A 23741-nucleotide genomic window follows, 5' to 3' on the forward strand; every position below is an offset into this window, starting at 1 on the left:
AATTTCTCATGAATGAATAATGAAGCATTCAAACCCTGGCCATTGTTCAGGACCATTGTCAGGGTGTTAACCACACACTCACATACACACCCATTGACCCCTGTGCAAAGTGAAATTTTGTACAGAGGGTTGAAAATAGAGCAAAGTCTGGAACCTAACCGTGAAATTAATCATGGATTTTATGAAATTGATTTATGCTCTCATATCTAAACCACCTTCAACCAAATTGTACACTATTCAGCTATCACTCATATCAATGACAGTGTTATCTGATACATATTTTTTGAATTATTAAGAATCTAAAGTGGGAAATGTTTTTTGAAACACCTAGTACCAACATCTGGCCTGGCCCATGGACTATTGGTAAGAATGACCGTCTCAACCTATCAGTCTGCAGCCTATAGGTAACCTTGTCCGACCAGACCTATTGAAAACCACCTCCCCATGTACAGCTGTACACGTAAGGGGTGGGATGGATCCTTCACAATGGGTGTATGTGCTCACACGTGTATGTCATGTGTACAGGTGTAATGCAGAGTAATGCATGTCAAAGAGAAACACTTAAAGACTGGGGGTTTTTCTTTGGAACGAAATCGTCTGCATGACTGGAATGCCTAAACGACAATGACATTCTCTCTTTGAAACACAACTCGAACTATTTTGTACAAGTTCCGTTGGTTTTTTGTACAAACACCACTCGTGGGATGGATGGCGCTATTCAGCGTAGATCCAGCGGGTGTTGACTGTACTCCTTGTCTTGTCATACTTCTTTGTTTTGTTTGTTTGGTGTGTTTTATTGGTTTAGTTTCACTTTCTGTATCGTATTTCCAAGTAATACATAATATGCACAAAAATAAGATACAAATCAATATACGAATTGTTAATTTCGTAACAAGACTGTCCCTTATAAAGAACGTAATACACTCCATAAACTACTACAGGAGACAGACATTGTAAGCAGAGCTTGGCAGGGATGGGGCCCCAACATACATTTACATTACTATATATTACATTATCATACCATATTTATATCTATGTATCCAAGATATGATGCTTGAAAATTGTTTATTACATTTTATTTACTTTGTGAAAAAAAAATGAAATAGGGTAAAAATATTAAATCCAAATATGGAGAGTCTATACTCGAAACGGATGCTGAGTGACACGTTGGCCCGAATTCACGAAGGTGGTACAAGGCAACGCCATCTGAAAACACCTAACGTTGATAGATCGTGACGACTGGAATTGTCAAGCCTCGTATCATTGTGAGGTATACTTGTGCCTCCCGACATACTTATAATAGGAACATTATTGTTGTATAACAATATAAACTTCATTTACATTGCATGCATATTACCAAGAATATCCCATTGAGATAATTTTTTTTCCTTAACTTCAAACAGCAGCATATTTACATTTTCATATTATATCGCATCATATAATATGTAGAGTCTATCGGCAGTGCAGAAAGCTATCTCACCACTCTCAAACTCTTGTAGGTAGTACCAACTTCTTTTCTCTGGTTTTTGTATTTTGAAATTAGTGACGATGTTGCACACGTGCTCCAAATTTCTCGTGTATCGATCGATACTGACGAGACCCTCCTTAAGCTTCACCCAGGCTACAATGACCGAATCATCTCGACAAACAGCTGGGTAGGCAGACATACCCTCCTTCTTTAAGACATTCTCCTTCTTCCCCTTACCATCAAGGCAGACGACAACTGATTCGTCTTTCAGTATCAGATTTCCCGTGGTGCGAAAGGAAAATAATTGGGAGGGTGTATACCCATCACACATTATTTCCCTGACTGCCTTACCACCTTGTGGGCTAGATACCTGAATCTCTTTGGGTTTGATATAACTCACGTAGATATTGTTATCTTTATCCACAGTGAGACTACCTTGACCTCCTTCATTAGCACTCATCGTCTCAAACGTGACGTCAAGTTTCTCCCACTGTGGAGTGTAGAGTGACATCTTGTTATTTGTATCACGTACAACACTTCGACCATCGGAGAAGAATCCAATATTCCTGATACTGACATCCTTCAGCAAGGTCTGCTGTAACTCGCCACCAGAGGAGTAGAGATGGATTCCGCCAAAGAACGACCCCACCGCCATCTTACCGTCTGGCGCCCGAGTGATACCTTCCATGCTGTCTTGTCTAGGGAGCTCTACGTCTGCTTTGACTTCCCATGTGTAACATTCCAGCTCTCCAAGACAAGGTTCATTGACCTTTACATCCTTACGAAATGAAATCTTTTTAGCTCGTTCTGTTACACCTCTCGGTGATTGGTCGTCGGGATCGCCTCGTCCCAGAAAGCTCTTTAAGGTCTCGCATAGCTTGTCGTGTGCAAACACGGCGTCTTTCTCTAGCGGTACCTTCATACCATAAGTTACCAGCTCTTCCATTGCGTTTATGTGACGAATTATTTGGTGACTCTCCTCCTCCATGGCTTGTAATTTATTCGTGAATTTTTCAGACCATCGATTAACTTGGCTTTTCAGGGCCTCTCTCCTGGCTGACAATAGCTGCAGGTATTCCTCGTACACCTTGTCGATGTCATTGTTGAGCTTTTTTATCATGTTTGTTATTTCATTTCGTTGTGTCTCTATGCAATCGATATGATTCTCAAAAATTGTTTTCTTTGATTTTGCCCTTTCTTGTAACTCCTTGATATTTTTCATTAATTTTTCTTCATGGATAGCTGCATGCTCCAGCTTGTGACCCTCTTGTAGATGCTCCAGCATCCCACACTTACAACAAATATACTCCCGACACCCGGTACAGAAACACTCTTCATCATCGTTAGGATGTTTCTTACACTTTTGTCGCCTCTTAAGCGGAACTTTTCCCTCGAGCACCTCGTTAATGGGCACCAATTCGTGGTTGGACAACGGTTTCCAGGTAGCATGGCCTTTCTCACACAATTCGCACATATATTTCCCACAGTCCTGACAGTAGGATACAGCTGGCGGTTTTTCGTCAACCTCACAAACCGTGCATGTTGGATTCTTGGTTTTGACTTCATCCACGAGAGAACTCAGTGGGACATATGTTTGTAACTTACTCACATCTCCACTGGGTAGGGGCGTTTCTTTCCTGCATACAGGGCAGGTTAGAATTTGTTCCTTTTGCTGAGTGTGAACGATGCGTTCTACACAGTCAATGCAGAAAGTGTGAGAACATGCCAGTGATTTAGGTTGGTTAAAGAGTGTCAGGCAGATAGGACACTCTAAATTATGGCTGCTGATTTGATGAAATGTTGCCATGGTGATTGTTTGTCTATGAGAAGAGAAACACATAGCATTTTGTTACTGATACAAGCAGATTCAATAGCGTAGTTCTTTACCAGACAGAAACTGGAGGGTCAATGCCAGGCATGCTCTGGCATTCTTTGAATTTTGTAAAATTCATTGAAGCAAAATGAGGCACAAGTTAGCATCGATACGCATGTGACTACCGTTTATCATTAAAAAAAACCCCCCAAGAAATATGTTTTATTTCCCGGCTCAACAATGCTGATTTATCCGGTGAGCCTGTCATAGGATGCGTTTTCTCCATCGGACCCAATCTAGCTTGAAGGATACACTGAATTCGTATCACGTCCATTAAATAAAACAATATATTTTCTAATGCCACAACTCAAAATGAAATTATATTTGTTGTTCAATCATTGAAACCGAAGACTTCAAATAGATAAGATGGATTGATTATGAAGATTCAACAGCATTTTTTTTTTACAATTGCATCTCCTTTCAATATCTAATAACGCCTTTACTGTTTTGGATTTGCCCGAACTTGCAAATGATTTCGAAATTGATACCAGTCTGACTGGCAACAAATTGTGTGTGTGCAAGGTCATATGATTTTTCCATATCAAATATCCAATGTGGAACCCCCAGGGTCCATACTACTCCTTTACTATTTTTGATATAAATGATATGATAAATTCATCGTCGATTCTTCATGTTTGCGGATGATATCACTGCTTCTCATAAGAACCATCTAAGTATTACTTTAGTTTTCGGATAATAAATGCAGAACTGGGAAAAATCATCTATGAATATCGGTAAAACAAGTTTGGTGCATTTTCAAACAACACGCTGCAATGCTAATCCACAGATTGATTCTGGTATAAAGAATGATGGTTTATTATTAGACAAAAGGGATCATATACACAAGTTTTTAGGAGTAACTATACTGATAATCAATTTAAGCTGGAATCATACAATGTATACATTTATAACTAATACACGTATACATCTTCCCAGTTAGGCAAGGAATAGGAATATTGTATAGGGCCTATAGGGTAAAACACTTTTTGTCAAAAACAAACAAACAAACACGGAGTGCTTTAAAAATTCTTCTGTGTAATATCTGCGTATCATACTCGAATCTAACATGAGAAAATTGAGGGCTTTTCCCAATATGAACAGTATTTTCATTTATACAAAACGAGGCTGCAACATTTTTCACTACTGATCCTTTGTTTCACGAATTAAACGTTTTCATATTAGATATCAATGTTTCTCAAACAACAACATCCATGTTCAAATACACAAAAACTCAAGAAGAATAGTCATTCATATCAAACGTGTACCCACAATCACATTTATTTGAATAACCCGAAAGTCCTATCGGTTCACAAATCCTCAAGACATTCTGGACCGGATGTATGGAATGCCCCCTAAGAAATCTAAAAGTAGAATTAAAAAAAGAAAAATCTTTAAAAAATTCTCTTTTATTGTTTATTCTTCATAAAGCTTCTTAAGAAATTAAAGGAAGCGATTATACGTTAATTGTTTTTTTTTTATATGAATAATCAAACCCATGAAACCAATATTGTGATATAGTGCAGTATTGACAACAGAAACGCATAAAATTCGTGAATTTTAAGTAATTCAATATTGATTATTTAATATTTAAGTGGGTAATACAACCAGGCCATTCGCGAATCCTCCCACGACCCTCAGATGACTTGCACCTTCTTCCTTGTTTTGCGTGTGAATACTACAGTATACTAGACTCAGCCTTTTAGTCGATTGTGTTGTCATGAGGAAAGGGCTTTCATCTCACCAATTTGTGATAGAATCCGTAGACGGTGATTTATTTCAAAAAGAATATCTTTATTGAAATAACATTATCATAACAGGCTATGCCATTTTTTCTTGCACATGGAGTTAAATATGTGAAACAAAATCAGCTAAATCATAGTAGAGGTACTCACCAAAGGAACAAGGAAGAATTAATTCTATAGGCATGTAGGGATCATGCATTTGTAAACTACACTCCGTGTCAGGCACAAGTAACATGCGTGTGTGGGTATATTGTTTCGTATGCTTACCAAGTATGCTGTACCTCCGTGGTTAGTTTGGTTGGATTCTGTCTGGTTCCGAAGTAGTGCCTACATTTAGGCATGAGATCACAACGACCGTGTAGTCTGTTCAGCCTGTAGGAAGATGCGAGCATAAAGAGGTTGAATAAGGTCTTACTTTAAAGATCCGAACAGACTACCGAGAGATGACGTAGAACTCACAAAATGGCTATTCGAGCAGCTATCGACGAGATGTCTGTATTGTGACCTTTTCACCGTGACCCATCATATAGAGTTATGGAAGCGGGTTTTCCCCACATTTCGAATACTATACTGTGCGCCTATCTGAAAATCACAGCGCACAATGTAATATCGCCTCTTATGTCAAGGCTCCCCCCCCCCTTCAATTTGGGGAACCTTATAGGAACGATCTGCACGAGAGTTGTTAATCAAAAAGACTTCATGAATAAGAATATGAGCAAAATAAGACATCATTTTTTTATTATTTTTGTTTGACTATTAGCATGTCATGTAGAGTCGCGAAGTTGCACTCTGTTCAAAAAAATAATAGTATAGGATTTTGCCTGTCGCTCGAGAAGTGCTACAATACTAAAACCTGATTCACACATGACCTGTTTTATTCTTTCAATTTCCGTGAAGATTTTTGTATGGGAAGAACTGCTTAAAATTTCATATCCATTTTATTTCATAACCATGACTCAGAGAGAGAAAAATGACTCTTCTGGGAAAGAAAACAATTGGCTCTTCATGGAGTAAACGGAAAGATATTGTCATAAAAACAAAAACAAAAACAAAAACGTTTAGTTCTAATACCTCTCGAGTTTTCGATCATCACAACTAGTGCCAGTAACATGAATATTGTTTGAAAGATGGGTAAGTGTTTTATATTTTGATAAATCAGATTTCGAATGGCTGTGTTTGTTCCCACAGGCCCCAAAATGGCGGGAGAGACTGCGTTGGTGACGCGGAAGAGATTCGGCTTTGTAATACCGAGGTAAGATACACAAATCGCTTTTAAGAACATCCCATGGAATATTTTCTAACGTCTGTCATGGGTTGGATAGATTTGACATGAATCAGAATGTCAGTAAACTTTGGCATTTTTGTACTAGAAAGCAAAAATAAATATCTTCTGTTTTCATGTATATCGTAACAAATTGCTGAAAATTTGTGAAGAATGACTCACTGCACGTCTGTTTAGATTACAATTCTAATAGTAAATTCTTTTTTTATTCTATTCACAAAAGAAACATACTTGAAAGTCAATCTTGATAGTGATTTTGTTACCAGAATACTGATGAATACCTGCAGTGTTTGGACTCACTGTTTTTTTTTATCGCAATAATATTCTTTTAATGATTCCCTGTTCCGTATTCTTTTTCTCCCACTCACAGGTATGTCCCGATGGTCCAACAGACAAGCATTTAGCACAGTGTATTCGTCATTCGAAGAGAACATCTGGCGAGACTTTACTGGCCTATCCAAACACTGACCGTGAGTATTCAAACTCTATCAACTGTCACGCGGGCCCTCGTGTAGGGACTATGGAATAAGAAAAAAAAATCTTTTTTTTTTATACTTTTGGTCTGATTTGTTTCATGTAATTGTATGTTGTATATTTTATGTTTCATGTACGTGTGTATATGTTTTGAAATAAGTTTATGTCATTTTTACGTTATGATACACGGACATGAGGAAGAACAGCCGTCTGGCTGAATCATATGCCGTGCTAAAATAAATAAATTAAATTAAATTAAATGAAAATGAAATAAGAGCGTTTTTTCTTTCATATTTATGCGTGAAGTCATTGTCAAATTCCACGGGAAATTCTCAACTTGCAAAACAAACTCAAGCCACTGTCACACAGGTGAAACTCCCTGAAGTTTAAGCTCTCAAAGTTGATTAAGTTCTGCCGGCGCGGTGTGCTTAAAAGAGAGAGAATTATTGATGCGGAAAAAAAAATACTTTCAGAGTCGCGCTCAATTCCTGATTCCTTATCTGTCCAACGATTTCCTTTTCTTATACTCATACGATATCATTGTAACAGCTCGCGCCACGTGTAAATTATCCTGCATTTCGGAGAGCTCGGGAGAAGTCTACGTGTCCGACAGTTATGTCATCGACGGAACGCCTGTCTCTCACGACTACCCAGAGTACATTTGCGTCAACGGTGAAGTGGTGGTGAGAGTTTTTGATTTTCAGTTGTTTAAATATCAATGGGAACCAATAATATATATTTCATAGTCGAAGGAGGGGGGGGTGGTTCAAAATAAACGTATTGTGATGAAATAAACTAAAAGCTCGGGACAGCGACACGTCATGAAATTATTTGTTGTATCGTAAATTCTTCCATTTGTCACCCTCGCCGAGTACTGTTTAGTGACTATGAATTTGACCTAATGTAAATATGTGAAGATCCTAGTGCGTCACTTCTTTTCTGCCACTCAATTTTGACATTATTCTGATAACGTAGACCAGGCAACAGACATTACTTTTGATATGGTCGTTTCTATTAGTCATATGTTCGACAGACACAATGTTGTTGCTGGTGTAAGATCAAAATATTAATATTCACGTTAATGAATTTAACGGGAATTTTATGCTTCTCTTTATTGTTTATTGCTGGGTTAAGGATAGCTTTCTACCTAGAGATTTTGTTGTTGTTGTTTTCTTTGTTTCTCACACTTCCTGTCCTATTCTTACCTCCAGAATATCGGATGCGATGTGCAGCTTGGTTCCACCAAGATGTGGGACAACTGTGGCGTGTGCGACGGGCGCAACGCCACGTGTTACGACGTCGTCAACAACATCGCCGATAAAAAGCCGAAACAGAAAAGTTAGTGCGTGAGGAAAATGGAATTATAGATCAATCATACTCTCTTCCTATATGAACATATTTTCATTCACCTTAAGCCGATTTTTCAAGTTCTGCCTTCTTGGTTTCTCGTTATTTTGGGAGTACAACAAACTCCCAACTACTATACACATAACGTTTTGCTGGTAGCGTCTGTCGTACTGTTTCCTTTCCTACTGCAACCCCGATTTTTTCATGCCTGTGATACGTGTTTCAATCTGTAATCATCTGTTTGTATTTGTCACTCTCATAAATTTTCAACCATCCATCATTCTGCAGAATACAAGAAACTGATGACCCTGTCTCCGGGGATGTGGAACCTGCAGGTCACCAAGCTTGTGCCTTCATCGCACTTTCTCGGTAAGAAACGAACAAACGAGCGAACAAACAAACAGAAAACAAACTACAAAACCACAAGCAATACAAAACAATCAAACCATGTTGAAAAAAGAAAAAAGATCCCAGAGAATTTTCATCAGCGTCTATCAGCCTACTTTCAGAGTGTGAACTCTCCTATCATAATCTGCAAAGTAAAGTATCCGCATATGAATATACATGTAGTTAGATTATGATAGGCACATAATTCATTTCTACATGGACTCGTATACTATGAGTATATCATAGACTTTGAAAAAGAAGATATGTTTGCCAATAATTATATGTTTGCGGGGCAAAGGAAGGAAAGGGGGTACCTGCACAGTTTGTAGCAAGCACGACCATAAATCTATACGATTCATAACCAAATGGGGGCATGTGAACCAGATCAAATTACAAATGGCAACTAAGTATATGCACGGCTACAGACAGACATGCACAAACAGACAAACAAAAAGACACATACATTGACACACACAAACATGTACTACAGGCAAATTACAACATATCTCTCATTAAAAAAAATGAAAAGAGCGAACAGCGAGGTGCGCTTATATATGTGTGTGTTTGAATGAATGAGAGATTATGACACTCGAGTACTTTTTTTTTACAATACAGAGACATATACAACTATTCAGAAACCAGCATGTGATGATGTTTTGAAATTCGATTTTCTTTGTAATGTTTTCACACTTTTTTTGTCGGTTCTACGAGAGAAAGCATTTTTTGACAATACAAACACGACAAAGACATCTAGAACTTTTCAAAAAACAGCATGTGATAATATTTTTGATTACCCATTTTTCGTCCATGTAGCTCTCAAGATTGAGGAGACGGGCAAGTACATTTTAAACAGGGGCAAGCAACAGTCTCACTCGCACGCATTCATCGAGTCCGGGGTCCGCTTTGTCTACAACACTGACGGCGAATATGAGATGCTTACGGCTAAGGGACCCATTCCTTTCACCCTCTTGTTAATGGTAAGTATATAGTAGGTATAGTGGTAATTGCACAAATTGAAGCGGAGAGATCCATCGATAGCTAGCTAGCTAGCTAGCTAGCTGGATAGATAGATAGATAGATAGATTGATAGATAGATAGATAGAATGATTGATTGATTGACTGATTGATTGATAGATAAATAGATGAATAGATAGATAGATAGATAGATAAATGATGGATAGATAGATGTATAAATAGATAGATAGATAGATTGATAAATGGATAGATAGATATATAGAGAGATAGATAGATAGATAGATAGATAGATAGATAGATAGAGATTATACATAGGTAGAGTGTTTTGAACATATAGAATAGAGGGAAATCATCTCAGTGATTGTTATTGTTTCGCAATGTTTGTGTTTTTAAGGAAAGGAACTCAGCTGTACTAAGACTCCGTCACACTTTCAACTGAAGTAATATTAAAGATAAATTATATTAAAAAAGGTAGCCATGCTTCATTGATATCTATATTAGATATCAAAAAAAAAATAGCTGAATGTATGAATGGCAAGACTACTGAAGAGTTGTGTTAAGCTTCTGAGTGCCACATTAGTTTCTTCTCCATAGGTTTGTGTGTGAAATTTGTGCACATTTGTCTCATTGGGACAGGAAGAGTTGATACAGTGAACACATTACTCATCAGCGTCGACTGTCCCCATCTTTCATTTCCCCCGTATAGGCATTCGCCGCTAGAGACACCCGTCCAATGAATTACAGCGTCGAATACTACGAAGATTTCGGGCCCGTTATTGCGGAGGAGGCGGGGATTCAAACCGATACGCTGATAGCTGGACAGTCGGAAGAAGAACAGACCGAAGTGACACAGGCACCCGCAGCGACGCAGGCACCAGACCCGGAGTACTCGTGGGATGATATGGGTTGGACCGACTGTAACAGGGAATGTGGTGGCGGTAAGTGAGCGCGATGTTTCACAGACTTGAGAAACTACGACCTCTACAAACGTTTGACATAGCCTTGAGGTAAAAAGAAGAATCTCTGTCGCTTCAGATGTATCCCTTAAACCTTCGTCCAAACGTTAACCTTCTATGAAGTTTGGTTAGAATTCCCTTGCAGTCTCGTAATAACCTCTCTAGCAACCAAGAGAGTACAGTTGTACCAAAGAGAAGTATACTTCTGCTCATGCAGGCAGAGTCTCGAAGCCATAACCTGTCAAGCAAGCAAACCACTAAACCACCGGAATGGTACAGTGGATGCAACATTCGACATGAAGCAGGAATGGAAATGACCACACTATCTAATACAATTCGTAGAGGAAAAAAGGTTCAAATAATTTCAGAGCTGATCAGATTAAAGCAAGAAAACAATCTGGAATTGTAAATCATCTCAGAGATTACCTTATGTTTTCGAGTAAAGGCGGCAAGCACATAGAACGGGTTGTTAATTAGCTCATGTTCTTTAGCTCCATGTGACGTTAATTAGAAAATAATAAGTAAAGGCTTGTTGTCCCTGTGGTCTTTCCGATGACGTGAAGGGACGTTTGAGTCTGCGTTCTCAATTATTAGGGAGCTTTAGGTCTGCCACGCGGTTCTGGGCCATTTAGCGTCCGCTCAAATTCACGACGCAGAGAGCTACTTGATGTCATTTGACGAACCACATAAATGAGGGCACTATTTTACTTTGTATAGGCTGCGTCTTTGCGAAATCTAAAGCTACTTTGCAACACAACCCAGGGTCCCAGGAGAGAGGAGAACGGTTAAGGCAACCGTCGTCTTAACGTCCTCATCGCAAATCTAAATTTCGCTAATTACTGGAGGCTGATGGGGTAATTAGGTTCCTGATGTTGTAAGAGGCATTACAGAGGATGTTTAAATCTTCAATATAGACAAGAATAGAATGTAATTAGGTTCCTCCCATTGTTTGTGCGATCATTGATTGTGATATGTCTGGACACGTTATCACTGTCACTCTATCGATACAGGATACTCATTCCATCGCTTTCAGTGCACGCGCATCGAAGACAACCGCCGAGTGAACAACAAACGATGTGGGAAAAAGAACTACGACCGAAAGGTGTGCGAAGAGCATGTAACGAGCATCCGTGCCCTACCCAACCTCTGATAATCACGTGAGTACGGGTCTGCTGAGATACCGAAAACTTTGAACTCGTACTATTTCTAACAGAGTATAAGTCTTGATTCTGAAGAAGACAAGCTAAAGGAGCAGCATAAGACCTTTCTTTTACAGACTCGCGTACCGCAGTTGCGATGATTAGAGGGTTTTTTTTTGTCTAAGGAATATGAGAAGAGAAAACCTTTTTTTTTCGTGAGTGGTAGGATATTTTGCTGCTTTCAGAGAAATTGTTATTTTGATATGATGTCTACGAGTTATACTGAACGCTTCTTCACAATCTTCTAAAGATAGCTCAGGAAGGTGAAAGGCGTTGTCTGTATATTTGTTTTGCTGTATAATGCTGTATTTATATCTAGGGCCTATACATTAAAACATGCATGCATGCATACATTCGTATATACATAATCAAATTGAATATACATACAGTAAGATAACACGAAACCAGTTTTGTTTTCTAATGCATTTGTCGACCTGTGTAGGTACGAGTGGCAAGCTACGGACTGGAGTGAGTGCAGCGCCACCTGCGGGGGTAGTGCTTCCAGGACGCGGCTTGTCGCCTGCTTCCAGGTAACCCACTCTTATTCACCTCCTCCCCATTAGTCTTTTGACAAATTTTGTCGACGCTGTCTTGTATCACTAAGTACACTTATTCTTATCGTATAGTATTCAGCAGAGAAAAAAACAAAACAATTATTATAGAAAACAAGAGGGCATCACGATGTGGGTTTGTCTAACTCAATATTTTGTTCTTTCACGAAGAGTTGACTCTTTTTTGAATGCATTTTTTTTTTTCCGGGGGAAGGGTTATTGGTGACACTTTTCTGTCAACTCTGCCATTTCCGTGGGTTTGAAATTCGCTGTTCCCCAAAATGTTATTGTTCTTTCAACAAACAAAAAAAGAAGGTCATGCTCTTTATCATACTTTGTTCACTCATGTTAACAATGACGCATTGTCTTTCTGTCAGAACTTTCTAATCTTCCTTCAAAGTTGACCTTAAGAGTTTTTAACCCACGTTCTATTGAATCCCCAGTTCATCGGTGAAGAAAAAGAATTCGCAGACCCTGCGAGCTGCACAGAACCCCGCCCGCCCGAGACAGAACAGTGTGGGTTACCGAAATGTCCGTCCACGTGGAAAACAGGGGCGTGGTCTCAGGTATGTGCCCACAATCATTTGTTCATCTGTTACGTCTGTGTCCGTGTGTTTGTATGCCAGTATGTTTTGGATGCTATAAGCAGGAAAGCTTACTTTAAAGCGACCACCGTGATTATGCAGAACCGATTTTATACGCTTCAGAACATGTATATGTAGGCCTAATAACTCTTTGTTACAAAAAAAAAAACCACCTATCCCCCTAGGACCACTCTTACTTCCATCATTCCTCTAGTCATCTTCACAGAAAAAAAAATATGATTACTTCTCAAAACTGTAGAATCAATTCCATACAGCATCACCTGTCTTCGTAGAAAAAGAATGCAAGAAATTGATTTGAATTACGACCTGATGGGAAGTTGATTATGAGAAAAATGCTTCAAGATCTTTATCCATATCATGTTTTAGTGTCTAAGTGAAACGAAAGACTCCTTACACAGAAAAAAAAAACCTCAAAAGGTATATTTAAGAAATATGTAATATACTACCAGTATTTGTTTGTTTGTATGTTTTGCTTTCTTCACTGTCAATGACAGAGGATATTGTATCGCATGATTTAAACTACAACTTATATAGACAACGAACAAGGGCAAACTTTTAATGATTATTTTGAATGCGATTTTTATATTCGTGTTCGTATTATACATGAGGACAGCAAAAATGAGCTTAAACCTGGGTAACTTGCACTTTTCTTTATTCATTCACATTTACAAATGACAGTGTTCCGTAACGTGTGGACCGGGGGTCAAACAACGGGATGTCACGTGTCTTGTCCCCGAGGGCGCCCTCGCAGTAGACTACGAATGTACAGGATTGCAGCCGCCCAGTACAAAGTCGTGTCAGAAGGATGCATGTCCCGGTAAGTAGACATGATTGACAAACGAAATGATTAAAGGACAAGTTCACTTTCATAGACATGTGGTGAATGCACCAATATAAGTAGAACACATTAGTGAGAGTTTGAAGAAAACCGGACAATCCGTTCAAAAATTATGAATTTTTGAAGTTTCTGCTAAGTCACTGCTAGATGAGAAGATTACTACAGCTTGTGATGTCACATGTGTACAAAGATATAAAGAAAATGTAAAGAAAATTCAACATATTTTCACTTTTCTCGCATAGGCCTAATAAAAGAAGACTTGACTTCCTTCTTTCAGAAGGCAGGGGGGGGGAGGTAATATTACCTTTAAAATACGTCAGTGACAAGTCGAGGAAATGTGCTTTTTTTTTCAAAAAGTAAAATTTTATGAAATTCATTTAGGCCTATATATATTTTCCTTATATATCGTTCTACGCATGTGACATCATACGCTGTAGTAGTCTCCTCATCCAGCAGTGACTGTGCAAATATTTAAAAATTCATAACTTTTGAAAGAATTGTCTGATTTTCCTCAAATTTTCACGGATGTGTTCTACTGATATTGCTGCATTCACTCAATCCACACTTGTCCTAGGCGCTCCTTACCTACTTTTTGATGTGTGACATATCACTGGGCGGGGGTCAGTTGTGCTATCTCTGTATGTGTGTGTGTATGTGTGTGTGTGTGTGTGTGTGTGTGTGTGTGTGTGTGTGCCTGTGTATGCGGGAGGGGTGGTTGGTAGGTCTGTATTTCAGAGTGTGTATATATGGATGGGTAGTAATAGCATGAATGGTATCATTGCTTTTTTGTATGGGCAGATTTTTGTAATTTCCAGTTTCAAATGTCTTTTCGGTGTTTTTCTATTTTCAAAATTGCCTTTTTGGCTTGTCAGTTGTCCTCAAGACTTAACTACCCTGTATACCTTTAAAACCATGTAAAAAATAAATATGCTAAATTTTAGATATACAAAAATAAGGTTTGACTAATACCAAAACAATCTAACTCCGTTTTCTATCTCACTGTCCTCTTGCAGTAAATGAGTGCGTACCACAAGACAGTGTACTATGCGAAGAGTCAAGCTTTGAGACGTTCTGCAATTTCCCCGGGTACAGCAAGGTGTGTTGTAGGACGTGTGACGACAAGCGGAAAAGGCGCTGAATAATGGAAGTATACGAGACGTGTCATGTTCATGGACCAGCCACCCGTCTTCCTTTGACCTGTACGAGGAAAATGAACAAGCTCATTGCACCGTGAATTGGTCTCTAAGTGGCTTTACTGGCATTTATACAAAAACCAAGGCTGTAAATGTGTTATTATACTTACCTAATATGATGTGCTATTCGATCTGATAGTTCTGTACAGTGAAAGGAATGGAGTTTCTTCAAATATCCTGTGCGGCTGATCATGGTCAGATAATGGAAATTTGCACCAAGAGGAGACTGTGGTTGTCATAGAATTCGTACATTACGATATGACAACAATAAATAAAGGATTTGAAAGGAGGCGATGACACGGTGATTTGAATGGTGGAAGTATTCGCATTCATTCTCATTGTAATCTAAACCTGGAATATTGACTGTACTCAGGGTCAGCTGTAGGTGAAATAAGACCTCTTTGATGGGAATGTACATAGCAATTCCTCTTTTTGTACAGCTCAATGTTGTTATATAAATTTAAAAGTTTAATATCAACACGATTAGATTTTGTCCATTTCAGTTCTCAGAAATCTTTTAATGATTGAACGAGTCTTTAATGGCGGAAGAAATTCTTCAAACACTTAATAATGAAAGAGGCATGGCCTGTGATACTGAATATTGGATACGGAACCAAGAAATTTATTGTCCCCTGTGAAACTAACATACACAGTAGAATTTTGTCACTGGAGAGCAAATCTAAACGCTGGTAACAGCAACCGTTCTGATCCCCCTCAAATGCTGCAACAGTTAAGAACTGTATAATTGCTGGCGTCTCAGAGACTATAATGTCGTAAATATGTTTATGAGGTGTTAGATTACATTTACAGCAAAGCTAAATGTTATGTTCCCTCAGGAATGTTTACAAGTTCACAATGTTACCCCCCCCCCCCCCCCCCCCCATGGTGGGTACTGTGCATAGTGTAAGCACACACTGAGAGTCCCGTATCGGGAACAGGTTACTCTGTATACGACGAAATTAGCTTATCATATACACTTGAAAATTGATTACATTTTTATCAACATTCATCGTGTTGCGGCCATACATTTTTTTTTTTAATTGTAAATACCGTAGTTGGTGGTTGTATATTATCCTACAATGGACCAATCGCTCAGGTTGAATCATGTGCACACACGAGCATGATCGAGATGATCACAATTTTTATTTATTTATTTTTATTTCATTTATCTATTTATCAATTTTTATTTTATTTTTTTTTTGGGGGGGTGTATGTTACAAGCGAATCTCGTCATGACATAGCAAACACGGATAGGAGATTTCGTTTGCGCTACAGGGTCTGACTGATCTTTTTTTTTTTTTCTTTTCTTTCTTTTTTTTTTACTGTAATTTCATACCGTATTTACTTCATCTATTTTAACGAGATCTTGTTATACATGTAACAAGAAAATCTCACTGTCCCGACTATCCCGTTATAACGTGGTTCACTTTTTCGTTGTGTATTTTGTGTGGAAGAAAGAGCTTGACTGCACAGATGTCGACATTTTACAGTGTTTGATCTCAATCCAAGTTATTACCATTTTCCTGTTCCCATTGAACCTCTGTTCTTTATACAATCTGTGAAGTGTTTTTAAAAATCAGGAATGTGAATGGTGGGGGACTCGCCAAATTGTTCGAGCAAAACACCAATACATGTATGCAAGGTATATCAGATACGCTGTATAAAATCCAATGATTAGGATGATGGTATTTGAAATTGGCTTTAATCTAAAGTGTCAAGTGTTTCGATGTGATGCAAGCATTTGGTAAAACCGATAAGAACATCGATTTACAAGGAGCTGTTAATGAAATTGTTTATCCTGAGTAAGTTAAGAAACAACTGTGTAAGTGAAATATTGTCATGAAATGCTTGTTTGATGTTAAATGCGATTAAACACCTTAGTAAAACATTTTGATAAACATGTGTTTACAAAAATATCGTTCTTCCAGTGAAAGCATCTGCGTGTCTCACATCGAATTTAACTAAAGAGAGGATACACATGCCTATACGACTCTCCCAGTTAACAAATCACTAACCCCGACATTCACAACAGCAGAAACAAACGTTACTCTACTAACTAGCAACATACTTAGTACACAACGCACACACACATCTCTAGCACATTTCCACTTTTTCCGCAACAGTTTCGTTCCATTCGCTGTTCTTAACAGGTACTGGTAGTGATACAACTGTAAACTTCTCAGCTGGTTGGATGGTAGCACATGTGACCCATAATCTTCACGTGCCATACATTCCTAGCCAAACATGTAGTTGTTATGAAACCAATTCATTGTAATGAAAGAGTTCACCAGTACACCAGATTATTCAAGTAGAAGGCAGCACTATTTGCTTTTATCAGTAAGACATATACATGATAATTCATCATGATCTTTTTCTCTCCCTCTCTTTCCTCTCAATTACCGTTCACCTATGACATGCAAACAGACAGACAGACAGACACACACACACACATTTTTTTTAAATAATATTCTTTATTTAAATTTCATTCAATATCAAATCCATATTAACAATGAAATTGATATTACCAATAAAAAAAACAGCTGTGTTCTTCTTTCTTGTGCTGCTGAATCATTTTTCCAACATACAGTACAATATATTTGGATTTTTTCCAAATCATACCATGTTTTTATAAGAAAAATGACATTAAATTCTGCATAACTCTCAGAAAAAGCTATTTTGATGAGCCTTATCAAGCCAATCAAAATGTGCCTTATTACACACACACACACACCCCCCCAAAAAAAATGTGCTACTAAATCACTTTTTTTAACATAACTTCCTTTTTTTTTGTAGAGCACACGCTATATACATAAATATATCAGATTAAGCATACTTACACACACACATACCTACACATACTTACACACACACACACACAGAGCATTGTGATACTGGGACACTTAAATGGAAAAAAAAAAAAACAAGAATACACAGATACAACTGATATACAGTATATCATACACTTTACCAAGAGTTCATGTTTATTTTCGTCACTCTATTCATATTTGTATATAAAGTCACAGTGAATCAGGTGCTCTCCCTGCTCCAATCCACAGAACATGTACATGAGCACAGTTATAAAATATCTGCATGTATTAAAATGATGAATTTTACATAGCGTCCATCTTTCTTCTGCTAGCATGAATTAAACTATTTCTGCCAACCAAACTTCTCATTTAATGATATGTCGCTCTACACATGCGATCGCATTTCAATAATTTTTTACGCGTTTTTTTCCCTCTCACTTTCTTTTTCTCTTTCTCTCTCCCACTCTCCTCTCTTCACCCACACCCACCCACACACACAGACACACACACACACACACACACAGTATTGTTACAGGAACTGTGATACAATAGGCTTCTGACACAAATGTTGATAGTTGATACTATGTGTGTATAGGCTTGATTGACGCAGATAATCTGCCTTTGCTATTCACATTATTTACAACCCCTACCCCATTGCGCGTCAAGTCGTACATCATCACGTAAAATTTGTTGTCGTTGTTCAAACCTCTGCATGTTACTTCTGTAATGCTGCTCGTTGCTGAAATCAAGTTATAATGTTTCAACAATTGAACAAGCCAACAGAAATTTCACTTCCTTCAATTGCCCTCCCTCCCCCCCCCAACTTTGCAGATACAACAAAGAAGAAGCTATTTTGCTGTCGAATGAAAAAAAGAAATAGTGATACACAGAACTCACTTAACATCGTGTCATGTAAACCTCCAACATGAAATGGTGAGTGAACCTCTCCACATTCTGAACTCGCCAATCCTGTCTCACACAGTTTACACTAATCGCCTCCAAATAAATATAACATTTCCACGACCTACTGCACGTCCTACGAACACAAACAGAAGAAAACAGCCTGCCTCTACATTTCAACGTAAAGAAAGATCTATCCAGGAACATCTGATACAGATATTCTACAATAATGTACTCTTTTAATTTCGAACTTTGTTAAGAATTGCCTTTGAATTTCATTATCTTGGACATATCTACGAATGTTGGCAAATAATTAGTTAGTGGCACAGTCTCTGACTGCTTTTTTACTTCTTTATCATAAAGTTTTAATGCAATATGAAGGCGAAAAAAAATCATACGAAAAAAATAAAATATCAAAGATATGCCACATAGTATAAGACAATAGTTCTATGACATGCACAAGTCGACATAAGCTACACAAAACAATGTCTACTCTAAATGCTAACAGACCATAGTCATTGACACACAGTATGTGATGCATGTGTGCATATTATTTGGCAAGTATTCAAAATTCCTCGAACAATCTCACAATTATACATTTGAATTCCATATACATATCATCCTTGTCTTTTGGTTTGTTGCATATTGTTGGAATGAGGCCTCCAGGAAATTGCGGGAAATCCTTTCAAAAACCTCGTAAACCACCGACTCTTGATACGGCAAAGAATCACACCATCCCGCGTTTGGTAAAGAGGTGTTTTGACGGTAAAGCTGCACGTCCCGTAAACCCCTGACCTGCTCCACTGAAACATTATGGGACACACGACTCTGGGAAACATCAACATCACCATCTAAGGAGTGGTTGTTACTGCATCAGAACCGACAGCACTACCAATGTAGATGGGTATTTATCGACACTGCACATTTGAGAAGACAATGGGAGTTAAATAGGGGAGAAATGAAACACAACATGACCGTCTCTCCTCTGCCACCACATGCAACATCAGATTCTCATAACTTCAATACTGCCATTGCTTGTTGTTACTGCAAATTTTTCCAGTAGTTTCATTCATGGTACACGGAATTCTCAAGATGCTGGGCAGCCTGATACTTTGGTTGCTCAAGAAAATCTCAGTGTTTTCACTCACACTACAATTCTTGCTACTGGGAATCCAGGCTTGTTTGCAATGGTGATGTTTGCTAGGGAAAACCGCATTGGCACAGTGTTTCATCTTCCTTGTGGATAAACTGCTGAACTTTGACCTTGTGTGGAACTCCCGAGCCAACCCATCCTTCCACCTATCATCTGAACCTGGCATTACCTCTTTCAATGTTTATGTGCTGGTCCATAATAACCATCACTTCAGCTTGGCATTTTCACCTTCTTCTATCGGTAACTGATAAACATAGCCACTCTGTGTAGCCCCAATGTGTTCTCAAACATAGCCACTGTCAGAAGGCAACTCGGTTTTAGACCTTGGTAAGCCTTCTACATCAAGCAGAACACAGCTTATGGAAAGTTTGGAATGCAAATAAAAACATCTACCGAGGCAGGCCCTCAAATAAAGGGGAAGAAACAGAAACAGCACAAAATGCCACAAACAAAACAAGATCGTACACAGAAATTCTTCTCCCACCCAGACATGAATAATCATCTATCAGCAATGTGATCGACTCATTTCATCCTCGACCTTGGAAGCAATATGAAATCCTCTGTATCTTTGGGGAGAATCACCAGTATCTGGTAGCAAATGAAGGAAAACAAACGGCAGAGGGCACATTGGCTCATCTACACGCCAGAATGAAAATTCCTATGCAAAGACGCTGTGGGTAACTACAAGAACAAAAATGTATAATCGTATCGACACACTCTTTCAGTCAAATGATACACTTTGAAATGAGAAGAATTTCAAAAATCATTCTAGCATTTTTTTCAAAAGCAAAACTGTCTCTCAAAACACTTGGAATTATTCTTCCCTGAAAATGACACAAGAGCAAATATACCACAATGAGAGAGAAAGAAACAAAAAAAAAAGAGATGACACTGATGCCATTGTCCATGCTTTGGAAGCTGGAACTGGGCGATTCCGCTGCCCCCATGTCACACATCAGGTTTTTGCTTTCGTCAAAGCCCAACTGAGTCAAGCTCTCCTTTGGGGATAATGGTTGCAGACTCAACAAAGTAATGTCCAACAAACTACCTCTACACAAATGTCCTTCAGATGGGTCGTTCATCGCAGGGGGTTGGCAGTGGTGGTTCACTTGGGAGGAGACAGGAACCAGGGGAACAAAAAGGGGCCGAAGGGTAGGGGAAGGGAAGGGAAGGAAGGGGTTGTGCCTAGCCGCGATCACACTCGAAGCTGCATGGCCAGCTGCATGAGCACCTTGAGTCCCGGCATGAAAGCACTGATCTCGGAGAAGTTGCCGCTGGTGACGAGGCGGGTGTGGATGGCCAGGCCGTGCTGGTAGTTGTAGGCCGAGATGGCCTGGGCGATTTCATGCAGACCCTGAAGTATCATGGCAGACACCTGGTCCAGCGCAAACACAGAAAAGAAGAAATTAATGATAGCTCAGTGACATTCTGACAGCCTACACAATGCCATCTGCTGGCCATGAGAATGTCTACTAATTCACTCAAGGGGTGAATTTTTTGGTGTGTCTGCACAGAATGTTTACAGGCATTGTACAAGTATCGACATATGTGAGAAAATGGTGGAAATACTATTTTTTTGTATCAACAACCATGCAAATAGACACTGGGATCTGGTGTAGTTTGTGTCAGCATGTCTTATACACTTGTATTGGCATGCCTTACCCATATCATATATTCCAGAATCTTTTCAAAAGATCTCATCCCTTGTGCTCAAGGTAAGATTAATGCTCACGAGAAGCTAAACTGGTGAGAAGAACTACTACTCCCCCTCCTTGTTACAGGAGTTTTTGTAATAATGACATCTGAATGTCAGACAGATCAATAGTGTTCACGGATATGCTCCTCATCTGTCCTGCAATATCAGCCCTATGATCCCCCCAAACAAAAATTGTCTTTCAAAGAAAGACATTGGAAAAAATCGACTCCCTACAAGGTGACTGGGTGTGTACATTATACCGAAAAAGTGTATTTTTCGCATGGGGAACTTTTTGCATGACCAGAAACTAGCACAAAAATAAAAGTATGTGAATATTTTTGTTAGTTGATACTATGCAATGTCTTGATCACGTAGAATTAAAAATACACAAAAATTCATATTACTCAGCAATGCGTGAAAAATTACTCAAACAAAAATATCTTCTTTTACAGTACACTAAGTTCATTGTACAAAAGATATATAAAGATCACACTTGTTTGATATATTATGTCTCCTTGACTCACCTTCCCTTCCCTCAGTTTATCATACAAAACTTCCAGCTTTTTGTGAACATCATCCAGTTTCCTCTTCATTTGCTGTAAAAGAATCAAATAAACACATTGACATAAAATGATTTTACAACAACCAAACTAAAGTCCAATGTGTTGGAAATCAACAGGGGAAAACATAGAAAGCATAGATGCTAGATTCTTCCAATGCCATGCTTTGATTGTTGTTCCTGTTAAGGACAAGACTTTCATGCAATACTCCATTGCTCAATACAACAGGGCAAATATTCCTTTCCTAAACTGAAGAATCCATCAATTTACGAAAACAAACTAGAACGGTCCACTAGTTGAAGGTAAGAGGGGTAGTAGTAGCAAAATTTCAAGTAGATTGTATTTCCCAAGATTTCACAGAAGGATACCGTGGATGAATTTATTGCTGTTCATCACTTCATGAAGTTTCAGCCCAACAAACGCTAAATCAAAATCTAAATTTTGTTGGGGGTGGGGGTCTGTAGAAGGGAAAGAATTGAATCTCATTTTTGACATGCCACTATTGAATGATTTGACTCTTTGACTGAATCACTGAAACAGGGAGCTCTTGATATTCAACAGGCATGGAGAGCATGATATGATGTACACTGCCAAACTTAAAAAGACATCAAGAAGAAAGCCACTACCCAGTGACTTCTTCACATATTATCCTTCTGGAAAACTGAAGTTTATCGAGAAAACACACCCTCTAAATAAACTCTCAATGATAACATGGTCTATAAATCTAATCAGGGTAGCTTCTTCAGTGCTAGCACTGTTCGTCCAGACAGCCCTTCCTATATCATCATCCCAGCATTGCCAGATACTCAAGTTTCTCAACCTGGGTTGAGAGGGACATTGTGGAAAGAAACATCTCGTCCATGAACTTCAGCACTTAACAGGACTCGAATTCAGACCCTCCATTTCAAAGTAGCAAGAGTCTTATCCACTATACCACACTGCCCCTACGATGAATTACCAATTCAAACATGTACACATAATCTGGATATCTCATATCAAGGAGGGGCAGCCGCAGAGGTGTGAGAGTACTTGCAGAAAAAAAAAATCTGACCAAAAAAAAAATCTGAAATGCATTAATCTGGGAACATTTCAATGCATTTGAATTGCCAAAAAGTCTGAAAAGTGGGTTGTGGGCAGAGTAATAAAATCTGAAATCAGATTAAACTCTGAACTCTCAAATTCCAAGAGGGGGCGTGACTCCGCGCATTGACAGAGGGCGAGGCGCTGCACCTCTGTGCCAGGGAGTTGAAGGTGTCACAAAGGACCTGGGGGTGTTTCACAAAGCCGTTCTTAAAGTTAAGAAGGACTTAAGTGCGACTGGTGATCAGTTCTTGCGTGCTATACTTATCAGAATCTCAGTAATTCAGCGATTTTGAAGTCTCGAATTTCGTGACCACAGGACGCGAATTTTGCGTCCCCGGTCGCCAAATTCGTGTCCCCGGTCGCCAAGTTCGTGTCCCCGGTCGCCAAGTTTGTGTCCCAGACCCTGGTCACGAACTTGGCGTCCCAAATCGCGAATTTCGCGACCTGGTCGCAAAATTCACGGCACACAATCATGACCTGTCATCGAGCGTACTTCAGGGCCACCATATGATTGCGACGGTCACTCCTAGGCCAGAGAGATGGTTTGTCGGGTCATCACGGGACAGATATGCTTTTAGAGTATTACTGCAAGATATTAGGTGGCCAAACGAGCTCCACTGAAACATACTACATCATTAATAAATCAATACAT

At 38.9% G+C, this 23741-nt stretch overlaps 2 protein-coding genes and 1 long non-coding RNA gene across 3 annotated transcripts in view; 2 read left to right on the forward strand and 1 right to left on the reverse strand.

The window, feature by feature from the left end:
- Positions 1–11654, forward strand: part of LOC139736912 (A disintegrin and metalloproteinase with thrombospondin motifs 3-like) — a 47696-nt gene extending 36042 nt beyond the window's left edge. Inside the window, exons 13-20 of the mRNA XM_071647587.1 lie at positions 6272–6335; positions 6736–6835; positions 7389–7522; positions 8051–8177; positions 8475–8555; positions 9387–9550; positions 10255–10486; positions 11515–11654. Of these exons, the coding sequence (XP_071503688.1) occupies positions 6272–6335; positions 6736–6835; positions 7389–7522; positions 8051–8177; positions 8475–8555; positions 9387–9550; positions 10255–10486; positions 11515–11654 (1042 nt within the window). The remainder of the gene's footprint in view (positions 1–6271; positions 6336–6735; positions 6836–7388; positions 7523–8050; positions 8178–8474; positions 8556–9386; positions 9551–10254; positions 10487–11514) is intronic.
- On the reverse strand, positions 333–5573 carry LOC139736941 (uncharacterized). Its single transcript, XM_071647615.1, has 2 exons — positions 5351–5573; positions 333–3288 (listed from the first exon to the last, which is right to left on the reverse strand). The coding sequence occupies exon 2, from the start codon at positions 3273–3275 to the stop codon at positions 1425–1427; it is 1851 nt and encodes a 616-aa protein (XP_071503716.1). The 5' UTR covers positions 3276–3288; positions 5351–5573; the 3' UTR covers positions 333–1424.
- A 491-nt stretch (positions 11655–12145) lies between the features above and the next one.
- On the forward strand, positions 12146–15628 carry LOC139736942 (uncharacterized). The gene is made up of 4 exons (XR_011711355.1): positions 12146–12233; positions 12698–12820; positions 13538–13676; positions 14711–15628. It is a non-coding gene; the product is annotated as an uncharacterized lncRNA (long non-coding RNA).
- Positions 15629–23741: the final 8113 nt, after the last annotated feature.

The sequence above is a fragment of the Diadema antillarum genome, unplaced genomic scaffold (assembly GCF_040938485.1).
Source record: "Diadema antillarum isolate AM-2024a unplaced genomic scaffold, OU_Dant_1.0 seq00000674_RagTag, whole genome shotgun sequence".
NCBI classification, from domain to species: Eukaryota; Metazoa; Echinodermata; class Echinoidea; order Diadematoida; family Diadematidae; genus Diadema; species Diadema antillarum.

Excerpts from the sequence above, each read along its gene's own strand:
- LOC139736941 (XM_071647615.1), bottom strand. The coding sequence starts at position 3,275 with ATGGCAACATTTCATCAAATCAGCAGCCATAATTTAGAGTGTCCTATC.